Source organism: Echinococcus granulosus (genome assembly GCF_000524195.1).
Source record: "Echinococcus granulosus chromosome Unknown EG_S00093, whole genome shotgun sequence".
Lineage (NCBI taxonomy): Eukaryota > Metazoa > Platyhelminthes > Cestoda > Cyclophyllidea > Taeniidae > Echinococcus > Echinococcus granulosus.
Genome location: NW_020170473.1, coordinates 300,741 through 319,429, shown reverse-complemented (window position 1 = coordinate 319,429; position 18,689 = coordinate 300,741). Strand labels below are relative to the sequence as shown.

At 42.0% G+C, this 18,689-nt stretch overlaps 2 protein-coding genes across 2 annotated transcripts; one reads left to right on the top strand and one right to left on the bottom strand. All coding sequences in view use genetic code 11, as the record gives it.

Annotated features, from left to right (window-relative positions):
• Window positions 1-4,331: 4,331 nt before the first annotated feature.
• EGR_08028 (hypothetical protein) lies at window positions 4,332-10,025 on the bottom strand (the record flags this gene model as incomplete). Its single annotated transcript, XM_024497277.1, has 6 exons — window positions 4,332-4,435; window positions 5,877-6,038; window positions 7,304-7,374; window positions 8,075-8,225; window positions 8,317-8,441; window positions 9,724-10,025. The coding sequence occupies 6 exons, from the start codon at window positions 10,023-10,025 to the stop codon at window positions 4,332-4,334; spliced, it is 915 nt and encodes a 304-aa protein (XP_024348340.1).
• Window positions 10,026-13,480: 3,455 nt separating this feature from the next.
• On the top strand, window positions 13,481-16,953 carry EGR_08027 (Cytochrome c; the record flags this gene model as incomplete). Its single annotated transcript, XM_024497276.1, has 9 exons — window positions 13,481-13,564; window positions 13,619-13,672; window positions 13,801-13,932; window positions 14,568-14,844; window positions 14,988-15,140; window positions 15,182-15,357; window positions 15,745-15,920; window positions 16,404-16,624; window positions 16,808-16,953. The coding sequence occupies 9 exons, from the start codon at window positions 13,481-13,483 to the stop codon at window positions 16,951-16,953; spliced, it is 1,419 nt and encodes a 472-aa protein (XP_024348339.1).
• Between the last annotated feature and the right edge of the window lie 1,736 nt (window positions 16,954-18,689).

Here is an 18,689-nt window from a genome sequence, read left to right as displayed (position 1 = left end):
ACTTCGTAAAGGATAGAGATGGGCAAGTTTGGCATGTCTTTCAAACAAGAAAGTGCTGAAAGAGGCGTTCCACTTTAGCATGTCACTGAGTGAGGTCAAACCTCTTCGTCGTGTGAGGGGAAATTGTGAGGCCATGAAAAGTGACGGGAAGAGGGAAAAGTACAACAACAGCATTAGCAGCAGCAACAGCAGTAGTAATGGTAGTGCCAACTGACTATGTGACACGTAGTATCTTAGAAAGCGTCATTTAAATGTTGATCGATGTTGATGGAAACTCTCTCTCTCTCTCTCTCTTTCGCTCTCGCAATGCAACCGAAGTAAAATTTTAGCTTGAAGAGTTTTGCATGCATATGATTTCAGAAGGTGTTGAATGCAAACGAGGCGATTAAGCAGGATTGAAGAATTGGTTGAGAAGAAGAACTCGGATTATAAATCAACAAGCAGCTGCCAAAGTCAAGCCATCTCCACAATGCATCAGGCAGTTAGCTGAGCATGAAAAAGAAATAAAGTAACAAGTAGATGCCACCGTGGTGAGAGAGTTAATTACTTAGATGCTTTGTTTCACCCAGATCTTGATGTAACACGACCCTGGTTTATCAGACCAACAGTTGCCACTCACATATGGAACACCACTTTCAGCCAGTCTTAGTGAAATCGGACAAAACATGGCGGCACTAGTGATGTATGCCTGAAGGACTCATTTGTATACATTTGGCTACGCATTGCAGCCGACTGACTGACGGACTGGGTGAATTGGAATTCAAGTTGTAGTAGGAAAGGTTGAGAGCCTATACCACACGGTTACTAGAGGTGTTGTAATGGAAGCGTCGTGGGGCCGACGAATGGGGCATAGATTAGTGAAGTGCTATAGTCCTGTCCAACAGTCTCCGCATCGATAAGTGCGCACGGGGCTGCTCTTGGCAAGCACGACTGCCACCCCAACCCCACCCCTCTTGTGCTGTGTAAGGTGGATTATTTGGGGAGGGGCTGGTGCGCGAGACAAGACTTACACGTCAGTTTCACCTCGTTTGATAAGTTACCTGATTGGAGTGCATGTTTGCGCGTCATGCACGCCCCCGTTCGAACCGTTCACATGCCATGTGTCGGGTGAATAAAAGCCAAGTTTTGGTCACCTCTTCCTGCAACATGCACCTCAGCAGTCACCACCTCCCTTGTCACGATCGCGGTGTTTCTTCACAATGTACTGGTGTGTGCCACGAGGTGAATGTCCCTCAGTCCTCGAAAAAGGCGGAGAGGCAGGTACTTTGCGATGTGACTTTCACTACAGTCTACCGCTACAAGGCAGCTTCGACGTCAACTTATGCGGGAAATGAAGCCACATCTCCTTCCATTAATTAATGACACAGTTGAATGATTTACTGGCAGTTGTTTTGCGTCAGCACGACAGTCAAAAGGCCGAATCATCACTCGAGACGAAAGTGTAAGTGGTAAAGTGGCAACGACTGGAGCGAATACCAATAGGGCTACTCTCCCCTCCACCAATGGATGCTGCATAACGCAAAACGACTACAGACGAAGAAGTGGGTGTAACAAAAAGTACTGTGTTAAAACAGCAACAACAACAACAACAACACTATTGTCCACCTTGGCTTTACTGATGATGAGCAGCTTTGGGAGACTGGAGAGACGGCACTCAGTCGAACACTTTCCGCGAAAAGGAGGGAGCTGTCATACAAGTTGGATGAATTACTTTGCTTTCCAGAGAAATGTTGATTCCGTTTTGAGTCAAAGGGCGTGAGTTGTGTGAACCCTCGACAAAGCACTCCACTTGCTGTGAAAACACTGAATGCCGACTGTGGCCATTAGAAGTGACATGAGGGCAAAAAAGCCGGCGGAAATTATGGACAATTTGCTACAACGACATCGCGCAAACTGGTAGACCTGATAAAATGTCACCATGAATAAATAATGGAGCATAAATATGCGTCAGTCTAGAGTTAGCCGCTGTTTTTACCGATAGAACCTCGCGTGTTTCGAGCGAGCGAGTCCCGCCTGCTTGACGGATTGAAACCGGGTAGTTTCAAAGCCTCTCGCAGAGATCTCATCCCAAATCTATACAGCATTTGAAGATGTGGTGGCGGCAGAATCTGCCGCCCAGAAACAATTCGAGCAAGGGTAAGTGCCACATGGTGTTCAGGAAGACCCTCTATTGCCGTGATGGTAATGGAGAATTGCACGTCTTCACCACTGACCGTATCGTTTGAGACCAGGGCGTCAAGGTGTCAACTTGCAGTTATGTCTATGCCTGCACCACCTGACCTGGGTAGGGAGAGGATTGTTTGCTGATTCACTTGTAATGAGAAATGGTCCTTTTATTACAATGCTTGTTAGGCGAACAGACACATCACTCGTGGTGGTCTCCTCCACACCATCCACCCACTACCCATAGCTCCGCGCACTTCTCCCAATGCACCCACCACTTCTTCCCACAAGATTATGCGCATTGCTTGGTGGACTGCAAGCACAATTTTTCTCTGTGAATTATTCGCCTGCAGAAAGGCGAGCAGACAGACTAGAGCACCATCATCATCACCACCATCTTATTATTATTATTATTCAGAAACAGCCGTGACTAGAGGATTAGTCAGGAGAAAGTCATATTCCTGTAAGACAAAGCAAGACTTCATACCTCCCGCCAAAAAAGCTTAGCCTAGTGAGAACTTGCACCTTGGAATGGAGGAAGGTACTGTCTCATCCTCATCCTCAGCCTTATCCCTCTCTTTGTCTTTGTTCAACGAATCGCCTTGACGGTGCTCTTCCACGTGATGAGGATCACCTTCTCTTGACATTGCAGTGCTAGATACTCACATGCGAAACACTTGGGAAGTAGAAGTGAGATGGAAACGGAGCTGATTGGGTTTCTTTTGCACCAAGAGGTAATGCATTATGGGAGTGTGATTTGCAGCCGCTTTGTGGCTTTCTTCGGGAAAGAATGACAGATTATGGATGATACTGGTGAAGACTGAATGAAAAAAACTGAGCAAACTCTCTGCAGCCACTCTATTTGTATTGTAAAAACTGCACACACTACTCGCACACCGTCGCTGGGATTCACTTCACCCAACTTGCATCCTAACACCAGTCAACACCTGTCCACAGTCGCCAAGTTGTTGATACGAGGAATGGTAGTGCATACTTACCTGCCTGACTATCCACCTAGTCAATTGGTCATTGTGAAGTGACGCCTGCAGCCTGACGACGATTAAGTGGAATAGGAAGTCGGAAAAATACAAACGCAAATGAGTGCTTGGCACTGAACCTGAAATAAACTCGTGTTGTTTATTCCCGAAGGCCACTGCAACGGAGCACCATCCGTCATGTTCCCTTCTTGATCATCTCCCACCCCCATAGTTCTGCACTGTGAGTATCCACGTTATGATAAGTAGGAGAACTGACAGTTGTGAGTCCACAGCATCAACTATTGGCCATCCAAAGGGGAAGAGATGTCCAATATGGACACCAACTTAGGCAGATGTCTGGTCAGTCAATCAGTGGGGGTCAAGGTTGTTAGATGCCCAATTACCGGGCTAATGCGTGGAGCTTTTGAATCTAATTCCTTAGGTTGAATATATGATTTGGGAATGGGGAAGGGCTTGATGATTAAAACTACATCTCCCGAATAATCCTGACGAACTACTTCTTGACCAAATTCACTCCAAGCACCACTGAGCTTCCTAACATCCTTCGGTGTTTTAATTGCGAGCCATTTTTTTCGCACAAGTGCCCTTTACATTTAATTCTTCGTAGACTTGGAGTCGATCTGAAGGGTCTGCAGTTCTTTTATCAATCCTATTAAATGTGCTAAAGCTTCCAGTCAACGAAATGACTTATTAATGCAAACATACAAATGACGTTTGTTTCCCAGTCGAAGTGATAAACGCGTTTCAATAATGGCAATGGTAACTGATGTCACCCTAAATTTAGCTACATGTCATCTCAGACACCGCCCTCACCTTTCGCAAACAGTTTGCTCATCCTATTGACATTTTTTTTCAATCTTGTTCTGCTAGAAAATCTTATCGTAGTCAACAGTTGTGACAAATCTGTAGTAAGGGAGATCTTTACATGAAATATGTTATTCTTACACTTTGATGAAGTAAATTTGAAGAAGGGTTTCGTCATTCTAACAAATCCTAAATTTGTTATTCAAGATATGGCGTTGGGACTCTGGAATACTGGTTTCTTCCATTAACCGACGCTTGTACCATTACTTTGTCAGAATAGCTGAGATTATGAGAATTCGATCTAGCCTAAAGTCGCACGAGAACACGACCAAGTGTTCTTACATGTTGGTCTGGAGTTAAACTTCCTTACTTACCTGATAATTTACAAATGAGAGTGGGAGAGAGAGTGGAGATGCGGGGAAAAAAGCCCGATTTGTCAGGGTCGAACCAACCGGCTAACAGGCAGGCCACTACTATTTTTGGAAACAGGACGGGCAGCCCCGAGCGTGACTAATACAGTCAGGCCTATAGGCGAACCCACTTTGACTACAGTTTGGACGGACCTTTCTTGCACACTACACCACACCACAGGACAGCACAGATCAATGAAGCTGACAAATCACCCTTGTTACGCGTTCACGTAAACAGACGTGCTGACGGAGCGATGCGATGAAGGTCAGACAGAATTGACCAAATACAAAAAAAGGAAGTGTCAAACGATCCAATTTAACATCGAATATACGGTAAAACACTGAGAGCAAGCAGGACTGAAGTGTCCATCACAACACCGAGCATACCATTATCTTTCCGCATATGCGAATAAACGTGCACCGTGTGCTATGTAAGTGTTAACCGTTTCGGTTAACTGGCACTACGTGTAAAATGCCAACCTTTGATGATCACAGTAGTAAAGGAAGAATAATGGAGGCAAATTGGACGCTTATCTAATGGATATTAACACTTCTTAGCCCATCGTAAGTTTTTATTCAAATCTAGTATACGTGATAGGCAGTGAAGACGCGGACATGGGTAAGGTGAACAACGGTCCCGTAGACTGATTGGTTCATTTTAAGGTCAAGTATGCCTTCAGGTGTACATATGGGTTTAATGCAGTGTCTCACAAAAAATTATAACTCAGTGACAAAAAGGCGTCCTGTAGATTATCAGCCACTTGATTGCAACTTAATTCTAGTTGAATGAATGCCAACAGAATCGGATGAAAAACAAGAGAGGTAGCAAGGTGCTTGATTGCTGCAAACCCAAGGGCTTTCAAAGCTGCTTCAGTTAGCTCAATTGCGGTTTCGGTAATGTTAATTGGCAAAGAAGGAAGGGAAATAGACTTCACTACAATTATAAAGTTACTTTGAAATCATAAGGCTTGTTAGTTAATTCTTATCAGATATAGTAAATGAAACGAATTGACAATTTGAGTGATAATAAATAAGGGTATGACGAACCATTTACTTCTGACAGTTCTGCAAAAATAAGTTGAAAGTGAGAGTACTAACTTAAAGTGATTACTATGGGGCATAAAGGAGAAATACCAAAGCACAAAAAAGGTGAGAATACCATCAACCTTTGCAGGTATTAATAAACAAATGCCTCACAGGATGGAATTCCTACGGTTTCGTTCCTCAAATATAGTTAATTTATCCCAACTTGATTCGCAATAAAAGTATTGACGACTGTTAGTCAGGGGGAGGGGAAGATCACAAAAATATCCCAGAAATCCAAATTTGGAGTGGTATCCATTATCCCATTAAAAGTCCATGTCTCCAAGGTGCAAAAGTTGATCGTGGAAACCAATTGGGTCTATTTGAAGTCATTTGATGGGGATCTTTAAAGTGAGATTAGACAACTAAGAGAATTTATACCTGAACAGATTCATAAATAGAATAATTATCGCCTAACCTTCATAGGCCAGAGAGAGAACTGTGAGCTTCTTTCGGTTATCAACCACAACAAATCGGAGGAAGGACTCTATTAAAATCAGATGGAGAAATCGACCAAGAGGAGGTAGGAGGAGGAGGAGGGCGGAGAAGACCAAAAACACTCGCGTGTTCACCTCGCCCACTGGACAGCCCGATCGAACAAGCGGCCGCAAGCATGGACGGTCATTTTGGTTGGCCAAAAGTTAGCGTAGAGGCAGGACAACCGAAAGCGGGTTTACATTTTGCTGTAAGCGCCAACAAACGTGTCAAGTGAAATTGCAATGAAAAGAGGGATGGTGGCGGATGCTGAAAACGTCGCACGATCATCTCCTAGACTGCAAAAGTTTTACATCTTACTAAGGGAAAATACTTTACTAGAGCTAACTGATGAACTCGTTATTCAATTTTGTACGCATGGAAAACAAACAGATGAGGATATCTAGTTCTCGGAATTCAGTGACCCTTTAGTAGAAAAATGTCTTCACAAGTAAAAGAAGCTGAGTTCCAGAGTAGTAACTGGATAAAGCACACTCATAGTTCCTGTTCAAGTCTACATTAGTTCAAAAGTTGTTTGATCAAGGAACTCCAATTTGATAACTTTAAATAGGCAAGAAACCCTATCTCAAAAAGTTCCGTGACTATCTTAAAGCCTTTTTTTCGTTAAAAAAACCAAATTTGCGTAATCTGCTTTTGTGCCATTCATTCATATTTACTCATTGTCAATGGTTTCATTCGTCTCTCTATTAACGAAGGTAGATTTAGGAAGTGAAGAGGAGCAGAGACCAATGTGAGCATAGTTAATGAGATTCACCTGCATGCTCAGAATGGTAGAGGGAAACAAAGTGATAAAGTGCTAATAGTGAAATGAGGTCAGCCATGACGAATCGTGTGAACCAGGCTTTTGCTTTTGTGCCTTATCCGGTTCATGGAAAACTTGATTACGAGACATCGCTTCACAACTCTCGATAAGATGTGAAGGTAATAAATAGGATCTCTAGACAGAACGGTTAAAGAACGGAAGTGATAAAGAAAATCCTTTCATGCCATAACTTGATCAACTATTTTAAACACTATGAAGGAATTTGATTCCACAAGTCATCGATATTGTAATTTTGATAAGTCATCCACCTATATCGTGGACATAGGGTTCAAATAGCAAAAGGTTTCGATATCTATTAACTCCCAAAAGCCACAAAAGATGCTAATAGTCATTAACACTCAATTTCCTCGAGGTACAATGGACATGGATTCAATACATGGACACACTCTCAATGATGAGGAAAAAGCACAAAACAAAACGAGGTATTTTCAATGCTCATCTGACCTTTCAAAAACGAGGAACATTCACACGCTTAATCAGTTTGAACACAAATGCTTACGTCGTTATAAAGCAGTGGAAATCCTCACCTTCTCGTTGTATTTTCTCCCTCCCCTTGACACCGAATTTGAGACCATCGGTGAGGAGGTTTAGAGACGATCTGTGAACAACGAAGACCGCGGTGTCGCGGTGGAGAGGGAGGACTTAGGCCGGTAAAGTAATCCTGCAACTGTTGGAGGATCAACTGCGTCGCCGCCGGCGGTGGAAATAACGGTAATATTCTAACAAGAAACACTTTTAGTTGGAAGTGGATGATGCTGCACAATCGCTTTATACTTTGATGATAAAGCGAGTCTAAAACCTATGCGCCTAAAAACGCCCTCAAAAAACTGCATAATATCCGAAACTTTGTTTAAACGGATCACCATTAAACCACTGCGCAATTTGCAAAGATTGCCTTCATCGGTGAGTTAGAAGGAATGTAACCCTCCATTAGTCATGCAAATGTATAGAAAAGCACTGGATGAACATGCGAAACCACTTCATATTTCACCGATTTAGGCATTTTGCTCAGAACATGACTTTAAAAAAGTTCAAGTAAATTGGCTGAATGGGTAGGTAAAGCCAGTAAGAAAACCAATTTGAAAGGCAGGTCGGTTTGTTTATTGGACTACACAGGGACGTTGACCCCTGCGGCCACGAGAGCGATTAATCTTGTCCCCGAACCAGAAGTTTTGCCTGTCCAAGTGATTGTCAATCAATAAACCAACTTAGAAAGGTATTTCTTTCGATTAAAGTGAAGGCTGTCTCCCTGAAGTAATAACGGGCTGAGGTGAGATCGAGGGTGTCGTACAACTCACCGACTTGGCGTGGGCAGGAGCGCTGACTGCCGAAGCATTCGATTGTTCACATCGGAATACCTTGCTCCTCCCTCGTCCTCTTCGTTTTTATTTTGGTCATCATAGTCCTCGTCATCGTCGAAAGCTTCGCCCTCCTCCGGCGACGAATTCTCTGCATATTGGTTTGTGTAAAATTGAGAAGAAAATAAAACGTTTACTTAAATTTAATAAATAGGTTTAGATAAGTAAGATGTAACGCATACGGACAACGCGTCGCCTTTCAGTGAACGACGACGCTTTGGGCGACCTTCGAAGCAATTTGGAATCGACGTTTTCGTCTCTTCCATCGCAATTTTTTAAGCTCGCAGCTGAGCGTTTCCGGCCAATCCTAAGGACGAGAAAAAATGTCATTTTCAGAAAAATATACTAGGTGAAATCATTCTACAACCCATCTCCTAGTCCGTACGTAAAAGAGTCCTGTTAATCAACAAAGAATTAAATTAGTCAGGCTAAGATTTCGTGCACCATGGGTCGATCACTTAAAGTAGTAGTCAGCTAAAGGCACAACTGGAGTCACCAATAACAAACCAGAAGTTTGCTTATTCAAAGGCATCAAAGAACTGCAAAAATTCAAACCACTTCTTGTGCATCAGGCTAAATCAAAGTTTTAGGATTGTAGATTCAATTTTTGCAAAAGTAAGTAGAAGTTTATAGAAGGATACAGTGGTACTGCACACGTAGACTCAGGCTAATGACCGCTTCAGTTTGGCTATTACTGGTTTTATTTGTCATGAGGGTGTCACCTTCACCACCTAAAATCCATGCCTCCGTATAACTGTCATTTTTAATGGTTTTTTAAGTTTAAAATTAGGATTGAAAAAGTGCATTTCGAGCTAGAACCATGAGCAGAATGCTGTACAAGGAAAACTACCTGCTCTAAGTGCTTCAAAATACTAGGCTTTTAGCAACACAGTACATCTCGGATAAAAGACGTGGTGAATTGTGTATTTCCGTCCTTATTATAGTAAACCGGGTTCCACCAAATTCGCCAATGACACAAAACGTAGAAAGAGCTAATTCAATTGGATTTATGCAATCCTTCACAGTGAGTAGTGGTAGTCGATAAGAAAAAGGGGTTACAAAAACATTTAAATGAATTTCTTGACTGGCCAACACATAAATGAGCACCTTTAGCCATAAGTTTATGCGTACAACAGGCAAATTAACTGCGTTTATTCATCATCTAGATAAAAGATGGGGACGGTACTGATACTACAACCTAAATACAACTTATCAAACTGTGAAGTACGAGGGCGGGGAATGCGTTAAATGCTTTTTAAAAACAACTTTTTGGTGGACGAAGCAACAGGACCACAAAAATTCATGGCCCTTTCTATGTCAAAATTCTGGAAGCAGGAACCTACAAACCTCATTTCAAGCAAAAGTAAAAGGATGGATTAAGGCACCTGCGGATTTTCACATGAGGCATTCACAAGAAAGACACCCTAGGAGAAGGAAAGACCCATTAGACATAGTAGCTTTCGAAAACACGGAGCTCCTTTTCAATCTAGAAATGTTTGTTTTAGTCTATATTACAGAAGGGTCGGAGTTGAAAATCGACCACAACCCTTGACGACATAAAACTCCACCAAGTGTTAAAAACGTCTTACTGAGTAGTGTTGGTGAGGTCGCCACTGCCGCCGTTATGAAGAAATTGGCTAAAGAAGCCTGTGTAGAGCGCCAGGTGATGTTGCGCAAGAGCCAACTCCTCTGTTACGCGGTGACGTTTTTGCCGTTCCTGTTGCTGGCCTCGGCGCAAGGGTGCAGACGTCGGCGACGGCAGGAAGGGTGATGGTGATGGTGGAAGGAAGCGGTGGACAACCGTAGGCACCACAACTTTGCTACGTAGCGTCGGAAAGGACTCGTCACCATTCGCTTCGTAATCCCCTGCAACAGTCATCGCTGATACCATCGGTTGACTTTGGCGAAACCGTCCGCTTTGGTATTGGCGAGGCATAGCTCAACTGCACATTAATGACGCACATTAATACCCTTCTATAATGACCATGGTTTAATCAGCTTCAAACGTGAGCAATTGCAACGGTCGAAGACCTCGAAGGGTCACAGTGTTCAAAAGTGGACGAAAAACTATCTACATGAACTATTTGCACCGTAGGGGAGAGATCTTGTAAACAACTGCGGTTTTGAGTAAAGCTATACGGCGATCGCACCTATTTTAGAAAGTTTAAATCCTATGCTTATCTAAGTACTTCATCAACGAAAAGGCATGCAAGCAGCAAAATACTAAAGCGTAAGTATAACGCACAGAAATATGTGCAAAGGAATGAACTTCAGGATGGGATGTCTATTCCCGGTCATAAGTCAATTTTTACGGGAATTAAACGCAACATAGTCGAAGCAACGGGAAGCGAAGAAAATGCCTGAAGTGTTGGAATAGGATGTCACAGTCAAAAGAAATGGGGAGCGTCGGTAGCCGATTTGTTGCACTTGGCAAAATCACGAACTCAAACCATAACGACTAAAATGTCGTTATCTCGCCTAAGAACCCAAATATTTAGTCCAAGAACACGAACCCCTGATAGGCCAGCAGCTAAATAATAGTCGAAAATCACCATTTAGACACGAGGTCACAACTACCTCACTTTACCAATCGTTCAACAAGAGAAAAGTACCACTAAATAATTTAAACTCAGCCATAGACTGCTCCCCGCATTATCTAGGGTCATTAAACGCAAAAATAAATCCACAGCAAGTTGTAAATGATTTCAAGCAATAATTGTATTTTATTTGGCATCATTTTATAACAGCAGAAACGTGGTACAACGGAAGCTACATCACCCATCATACACAGCTCGGAGAGTAAATGTGCACGTAAGCTATAAAAGTTCTGGCCAATGACATTAATGTCATGGAAGAAATGGACTATAGATTAATTCATTTTAAATTTCAGGTAAAATAGTGACTGTCTTTCGTTAGTTCCAGTTTCGAGCATAAGAAATGTTTGTCTCAGCAAAATTTTTTAATAAAACAGGTAGAGTGATAGTTTTTGCTCATTGTAAAATCTATTACGAGAAAATTGCCGGGATCCTAACCAATTCGGTTAACGAAACATTTCACGTTTGATAAAGTGACCTGGTAAAAGGCTTGCTGATGCACCAACTACTTAGTACAAGTTGATACAAACTCTGAAATATGTCCTTCAAAACTTCTAGTCCACTCTGCTAAAAGCAAGTGTTTATTTACTATTGTGCAAGCTAAATTAATACATATATGTATTAGGATTTATTTTCATTATTTAGGTCCTCTACCAGTTAGATTAGCAGTGAAACCAGTGAGCACAATTTACAATGGTACTTTAATGTACTGCCCAAATATTCGTATTTGCTTATTAACATGTTGATCCGTACCGTAATAAAAGCCTCATAGCCATAACTGGAATGTTTATCGGCTGATTCAACATAATGCTCTAATATTCTGGCTGATTTTCTTAATGATATATAAACTACTTCTATATATCCTTTTCTTACCTCATGAATAAGGAAATTATTACATTTCTTTTATGAGATGAAAACATCTTAGTTGATACAGAATCAACCGACTGCACAAAGCTACAAAAGTTTGCTTACGGCTTTTATGTACCTACGAGTATTCCCGTAAGTCTATTTTAAAATCGGTACATTCCACCCAGGCGAAATTAGTGGAGCATATAAAGTTATGTCACAACTATATTCTGCACAGTGGCATGATGATACTTGTGATTCATTCTGCAGACAATCCAAAAATATGTTAGCGGCAGAAACACTAGCCCAGTATGAAATCGAATTGGACTCATTCCGATTTTTATTTGAGATTTTGGTATATGTCACAGTTACCGTTAAGTCATTCGACTTCCTTGAAGACGAATGAAGACATAATAGTCTAGCAGAAAATGTTTTGTTGACGTACAGAAGGGTTGAGTGGCTACTGACAATGCTTAGAGATTAAGCCGCCCACAAAAGGTACAATGACGCAGGCCCTAAGTGGCACATTCCCAAAACCAGGAATTGAACATATAAACAATGCATTACGGCTGGTGTTAGTAACTTTTTATGCCATAGAGGCAGTATAACAAACATTGTACTGCCCATATATACACTTGTTTTGTCGACTATAAAGAAACTCGTTGTACTTTCAGACTTCGGTGTGCATAGTCACGAAGTGAATTGCCCAAGCAAGGTAGAAGCTGATTATCCTAAAGCAACGAAAACCTGCGTCAAATTCGCTGCTACCCTCTGCCTGCCTCTGCGCTGAGATCATTTTCGCGCCTTCTGCTTAACCTTAGCGATTAGGTTCCGTTCTGCTTTCAATAATACCTGCCAAAGCTTAGAAATTCTACTGTAATACTTTGGCTGTTTGTTTAACTCAGTTTCGGCAACGGGCTAATTAGGGACTCTCTCATTGTACTTCCACCGAGTGGCCTGACCTTCGCCCCATGCCAGCCTTTCTTTGTGTCAGCAATACATATTCCTTTATTGTACTATGTCTTCTTCTATCTTCATGTAAGCCTCCGGGCGCTATACGTCCCCATTGTATAGTTTGATGGCGTTTTACACTGCACATTGTCTTCATTAGATTGCCTCTAATGTTATTCTAGATCACAAAACTGATGCTTGATTTCATTTGTTTACCTCAACAAATTGTTAGCAAGAAGCATACCCATGGTTCAATTTCGCCAATCGACGCACATTTTGATGGCAATTATAGAAACGAAGCTGACAATTGTACTGCATCAGAACGGAGTTATCCAATCAGATTTAAGGGCGTTCTGCCAATGGAAATTGGCAGTGGAAGACGGCTGACACTTCCTAAGGGGGAACAATGACAAATGCCAACTTACATGCAATGGACCTCGCCCGACGACGTAGATACAACTACCATTACCACAGATATGATTGCTGGGTAAGTTTATTGCTGAATCTGCAGGATCTTGACGAAATTTCATTCTGAATCATTTAAATGCCGGTGAATAAGGTATCAATATTTGTTGAAACAAGTATGGAAAGTGAAATCGCTCGTTTTGCATTAAGCCTATGGCCACCGTTTTCCATCTAACTGTCAGAAAATGACTTGTAATATAAATGCGTTATGCTGTGTTAAGCTGATTGCTTGTTTTTTTCCTGCATAAAATTTGCTTAAAAATAGATTGTTGCTCTATGGAAGGGAAGAAACAGGCTTTGTGAACCACTGATGAGTTAATTTAAGGGGTGTAGCATTTTTGCTTCATAGCTGTAAGGATGCCTTGGTTTGTGTAAGAATGGTATATCATAGCTCCTTGAGACTTCTTTGAAGACGTAGGGAGACATGATACCCGGGCAGAACATGTACTGTCGATGTACAGTGGGATTTAGGGGCAACTGCCATAGCCCGATGGCCAGGTCGCCCGGTGAAGCTACAATGGTGGAACGCCTCAGTGGCCTGTTGTCAAAAGCAATAGTTAAACAACCACTTAACGTATTATAGTAGAATAGACTGGAATAGAATACTACTCGTCCGATTCTTTTACAGACGGAGGATCAGATTCGAAAGCAGCTTGGTTGTCTCATGTTGTTTCCTGCTGAGGTATGCTAAAATAAATACTTGCTAATTTTTTTTCTCTTTATGCAAACCCATTGCTATGCGGCATTCAAAACGACTTTCCTAGGTTAACATTAGTACTGTAAATCAAAACATTGTCTTTCACGTTTTAGAGATTTTTGCGAGCAACCACATCGGCAGACCATCTCCAACAGACTGAAGGGTCTAATTCGCATCTACTCACTTATTCATTTGGTGATATTCTGTGGATTCCAAACATATCAGCCTCCAGTCCGACACTTTTTGTAAGTAATGTTTGTATTTAAAGAGTGTGTAGGGGGGAAATCATTCTATAACCATGAGTGTAGATGCGGTAGCCCCTAGAATTAAATCCGTTGTTAGTGTATTTCCAGGGAAAAGACAAATACGCGGCTCTCTTTATGACCGCTTAGAGGGATCATTAAGGCGACCAAATCGCGCTACCTAGGGTGATTAGCGAACAACTTTGAAGTGGATTATAAAATCAGACAGGAGCATTAGAACACTTGAAATATCAGCGGGGTGATGTGGGGGAGGATGGGGGCAGATGTTGACACTCCACAGCTGTCTGCTATCCAAGAGCCTACAGACCTATTGTTTTGGATATCATCTACCAGTAAAATAAATCATCTATTTCTCCGGTCCGTCTTTGCATGCGAAGAAAACAGGGCAATAGAGAGGGTTGCAGTAGCAAGAATAAGGGAGTAACGTAAGTGTTGCTTCCGTCCATCACATCCGCCACATGTTCATTGAGCCAGCAAATGTCTGTAGTCTTGCTAGCGTCTCATTTTTAAGTCTTCCATATATAAATAAATGCCATTCTTATTCAGAATTGACGTATTAGTTTAATACGATCACTTATTTACTCAGTTGCCTAATTTTTTGTCTCCTTTTTCCCAAGGGTGTGAATCTAACCAGAATTCGAGGCGGAAGCGAATGTCCTTGGAGCATCACTTTTTGTGATGAGATCCTCAAAGTCTGCATGGATTCGCTTATCTTGTTTTCAGCTGATCCCCAGCAAGCCAATAAGCGCATTGCCACTCTTCTGAAGCTCCACAGAGACTCCAGAAATCCGGTTGGCTGGTTACACACAGCCAATCAATGGGCTGTCCCAGTTGGGCTATTTTGCCCACAGAGCTGTAACATTCGCCGCAGCATTGTAATTGTAGGGCAAAGGGGTCTTCGAAAAGAGGCCGTGCTCAAGTGCCTCTGGACTCTTGCGCCTGACGCCTTTTACATCCCATCAAGCAAGTAGACAGTGTAGAACAAACGCTACTAAAAAATAACGGGTGGCAGTGACGTTATTGGTTTTGGAATTTAGCGGTCTTCGAGGTGGACGACTTCGATGAGGAAATCGTGACGGTGGGTGCCAACTGGCCGCTTGCTCTGAGTGGCCTTGACGATGCCTTCGGAAATTGGAGGAAGCGACAGAAAAAGCATGATGGACAAGACACCACCTCTCAGCACATTCTGAGTAAATTCAGGCCATTTTTCAAACATGCTTTTACCCAACAGGAACAGCTCGAAGGGCGGGTGCCCAGTTGTCTACCGAAATGCTAGCTTGTGCTCGTCGCACAGTCAAAAGTGGCCGGATTCCAATCGTTGTGATTGCTCTCTCGGTTCTGGGGGAATGGCGCGCCTCAGCCGAATTGGCGGCTTTTGTTGTACTACTGCAGTCAGCTAGTGCTAGGGTAGGCTAAATCACTCTCAGTACATGACCCAGAGAACCAATTGCTTGCGTTTGTGCCTAAGCGCATAATAGGTATCATCCCAGCTAATTACTCAGCTAATAGCTGGTCATTTGTTATTTACGATTTACAAGGCAAATTAGGCTGAAAATAGTGCCTTCATGATGAAACGGAGTGGTCAGGCTCTATTTTAATTAGTTTTTTGTTATTTCCGTCTAACAACATATGCAACTTCAAAAATCGAATTCTTTAAGTTACCTGGAAAAATGCCTTAATTAACTATTGATCATCCCTTTTCTTGGCACTAGCAAATCATCCAGATATTATTGAAATAAGATGAACCTTGAAAAATAGTAACTTTAGTTTCTTCGCTTATTTTCACGTCCAAAGAATTGTTTAATTGAGACCCCGGAGAATGTAGACATCAGCTTGGCCCATACGCCAAGCAATCCGGCAAGGTCTGCACGTGCGGTCTTGGAAGCCTTCCACAATATGAACACAGGAAACGGCTCAAACACAATTCCATGGAAGCCTGAAATTTGGTATACCGGGGGTTCAGCAGAAAGGTGTCTCCTATGATCTGGTTAACGCAACCATTGTGGCGCTAATCATCCCTTCAAATGACATTTATCATAAGGATTTATGAAATCCCAATATGTTCTGATTTGAATACAATTTATGGATCCAACTTTAGTTGTATTTACGATATTCAATCTATAGTATCAGTAGGTCGAAAGATAGGAAGGCCGTGCAACAGAGTGGAAGTGCATCACGAGGCAAATAGGTATGCTAAAACAGATGATCTAATCGCTACATAATACTCCGCAAAACATGCCTTCGTTAATTTAGAATTGCAAGCACTTAAGCAGAATTACACCAAATTTACCCAAGCATATCCGCTGCACTATTTGTGTAGGATGAAGTTATTAGCTTAGGATATTAACCTCATCTAATAACCAGTACAAAAGAAAAAATTAATATTTTGGATTTTTTTTCGAAAATGAAGCTTTATTATGTCAAGTTAATTATATTTTCCTTGAGGACTTTAGTTGCTTCACCTCCAGCATTTGTCCTCAAGGTTGCTTTTGCACGTTTGCCATGCCGGGGGATGTTGTGAAGGGAAAGAAGCTTTTTGTTCAGCGGTGTTCGCAGTGTCATACTGTTGACAAAGGAGGTAGCCACAAAACTGGACCAAATCTTCATGGGTTATTCGGTCGCCAAACTGGCCAGGCTCCTGGTTACGATTACACTGCAGCGAACAAAAACAAGGGTAACCATTAATAATGTACCAATTTATAAGACCAATCCTTTATTATTTAGTCGTTATGGAGTCATCCGCTCTTTAGCTTCAGTTCTTTAGCACTGTTTGTTTCTTGCTCTTTCTGTGCTTATTAACAACACTTCGGTCTACACTTGAATAATTTATCTTTGTACTGCTTTTGCATCTCCACAGGTACAACTTGGAATGAGGATACTCTTGATGAATACTTGGTTAATCCGAAGAAGTACATACCTGGGACTAAAATGGTTTTTGCCGGTCTCAAGAAGGAAACCGATAGGGCCGACCTTATTGCTTATTTAAAGGAGGCTACACGATGAGTCATTTGCGGGAGGTACCTAGTTTTCTTCCTTTCAAATCCCCTTCTCTATTGTACCTCTAGACCATCGTCTTTGCCTTGAGGCCAATTGAGTACACTTCCTTATAACGTATAATGTTTTCCCCTTCTGCCTTACTAAGCTGTAGTTGAAGACTGGTTTTCAGTTTTTGTAGGAAATAGACAAAGGCTATCATCTTCTTTCGTCTGTGGGCATGGTCTTCCAGAGCTCCGAGAGGAATCAATAGGTTCATTGGGTCTTGTTTTTATTCCTAAAAATTCTTTCCACGTGGATTTTATGATCCAAGCGTTGGTTTGAACGGTGCACCTTGGTTGCAGTGTTTTAATTTTGCCCTGTTTTTTCCACGTCTGGAATGCATTATTTGTAGCCGATGTTTTAACTTGGGAGGAGCCAGGATTCGATAAAAAACAGCTGGCTAATACAGGTTTTGGGCTTGCTCGAAAAGTTTTCTTCGAGCGCTGAGAGTACAAGTTCCGGTTGTAGAAGTTTTGGTAGGTTTTCTCAATGGGGCGATTTGGCTGAGCTTGGCATGGATACTCTAGCTCATTCTGGCTGTGGGTCCGGTTAATTTTGCTATCTGAGTTGAAATGCTTGAGATTTGTACGGTTTAAGCGTTGCCTTGGGAGATTAGTACTTTTATTTGGATACGGTCTTACTGGTAGAATCTGCATAAAAGTGGACTTTTTGTGATCATGCTTCTGGAGCGTTTAAGGTGGGGTGGATAGTTGATTCACTATGGGGCTTGTATCATTATCAACTGTTCTCACCTCAGACCTAGTTTTCAGTGCCTCAGGCGTCCTCCATGGTCAGAAATAGGCTAATCACAATGTTTGAGGTTGTAGGTCATCCGTATTAGTTGGTTATTAACTACTAATGATGATCTGGCTGTTAGAGGCATAGTTTGCTCGCAGCTGAGGCTTCTCAAGGCAAGCACGGTTGCAGACGGGCATGTAATACCTTTTGGTCTTCTCCCGAGAGTGACGGAACTCGTTACATAAGATGGCGCTGTACTTCGTGTCTACGTGCTCGATTTGTGGGGACATGCCTCACGAAGGCATATTGTTTTACATCCTGAGGTGAGGATTCCAAGAAATGCACTATTATAGTTCACTAAAAATTATCACTTGATTTGTAGGTGTCCTTAGACGGTGTGATTTGAACCAAAAAATGTATGCCATTGACAGCTGAAAGGCATTCCGACGGCGCCATGATTAGGGGGAATCGATGAGCTATCCTGCATCGACTAAACCAAGCCTCCTGCTTCCAAAAAGCCAGAGACATCAGTTTACAAAAATTATTCCCGATTTTATCCAGCTATCGTCTCCTTTGTTACCATCAAACAGTTTTACACAGTTTCAGTTTTACAGGTAGCATAAACATTTCGGTGTTTACTGCAGCACAAATTCAAGCACATTCTGACTTCTCCATGGCTGTGACCAATAGAAATGGTCTCCAACGTTAAAATCAACTGATGTTATTTACCAAGTGGTAGATCAAATTTATATGCAGTTGGGTTGATCGTTCGTCCACACGTGAGTCTCCTCTTTGTTCATATCTAATGTATTTTTGTTAAACCAAAAAAAACAACATTCTTTGCACGGGGCAGTGCAAATTTAACAGCAGATGTTAGAAACTAAACTATTTTGCAAGAAACATGACACGCGTGGCTAAATTTGACCTCAAAATATCGGTAGAAAGGTCAACTAATGAAGCAAATT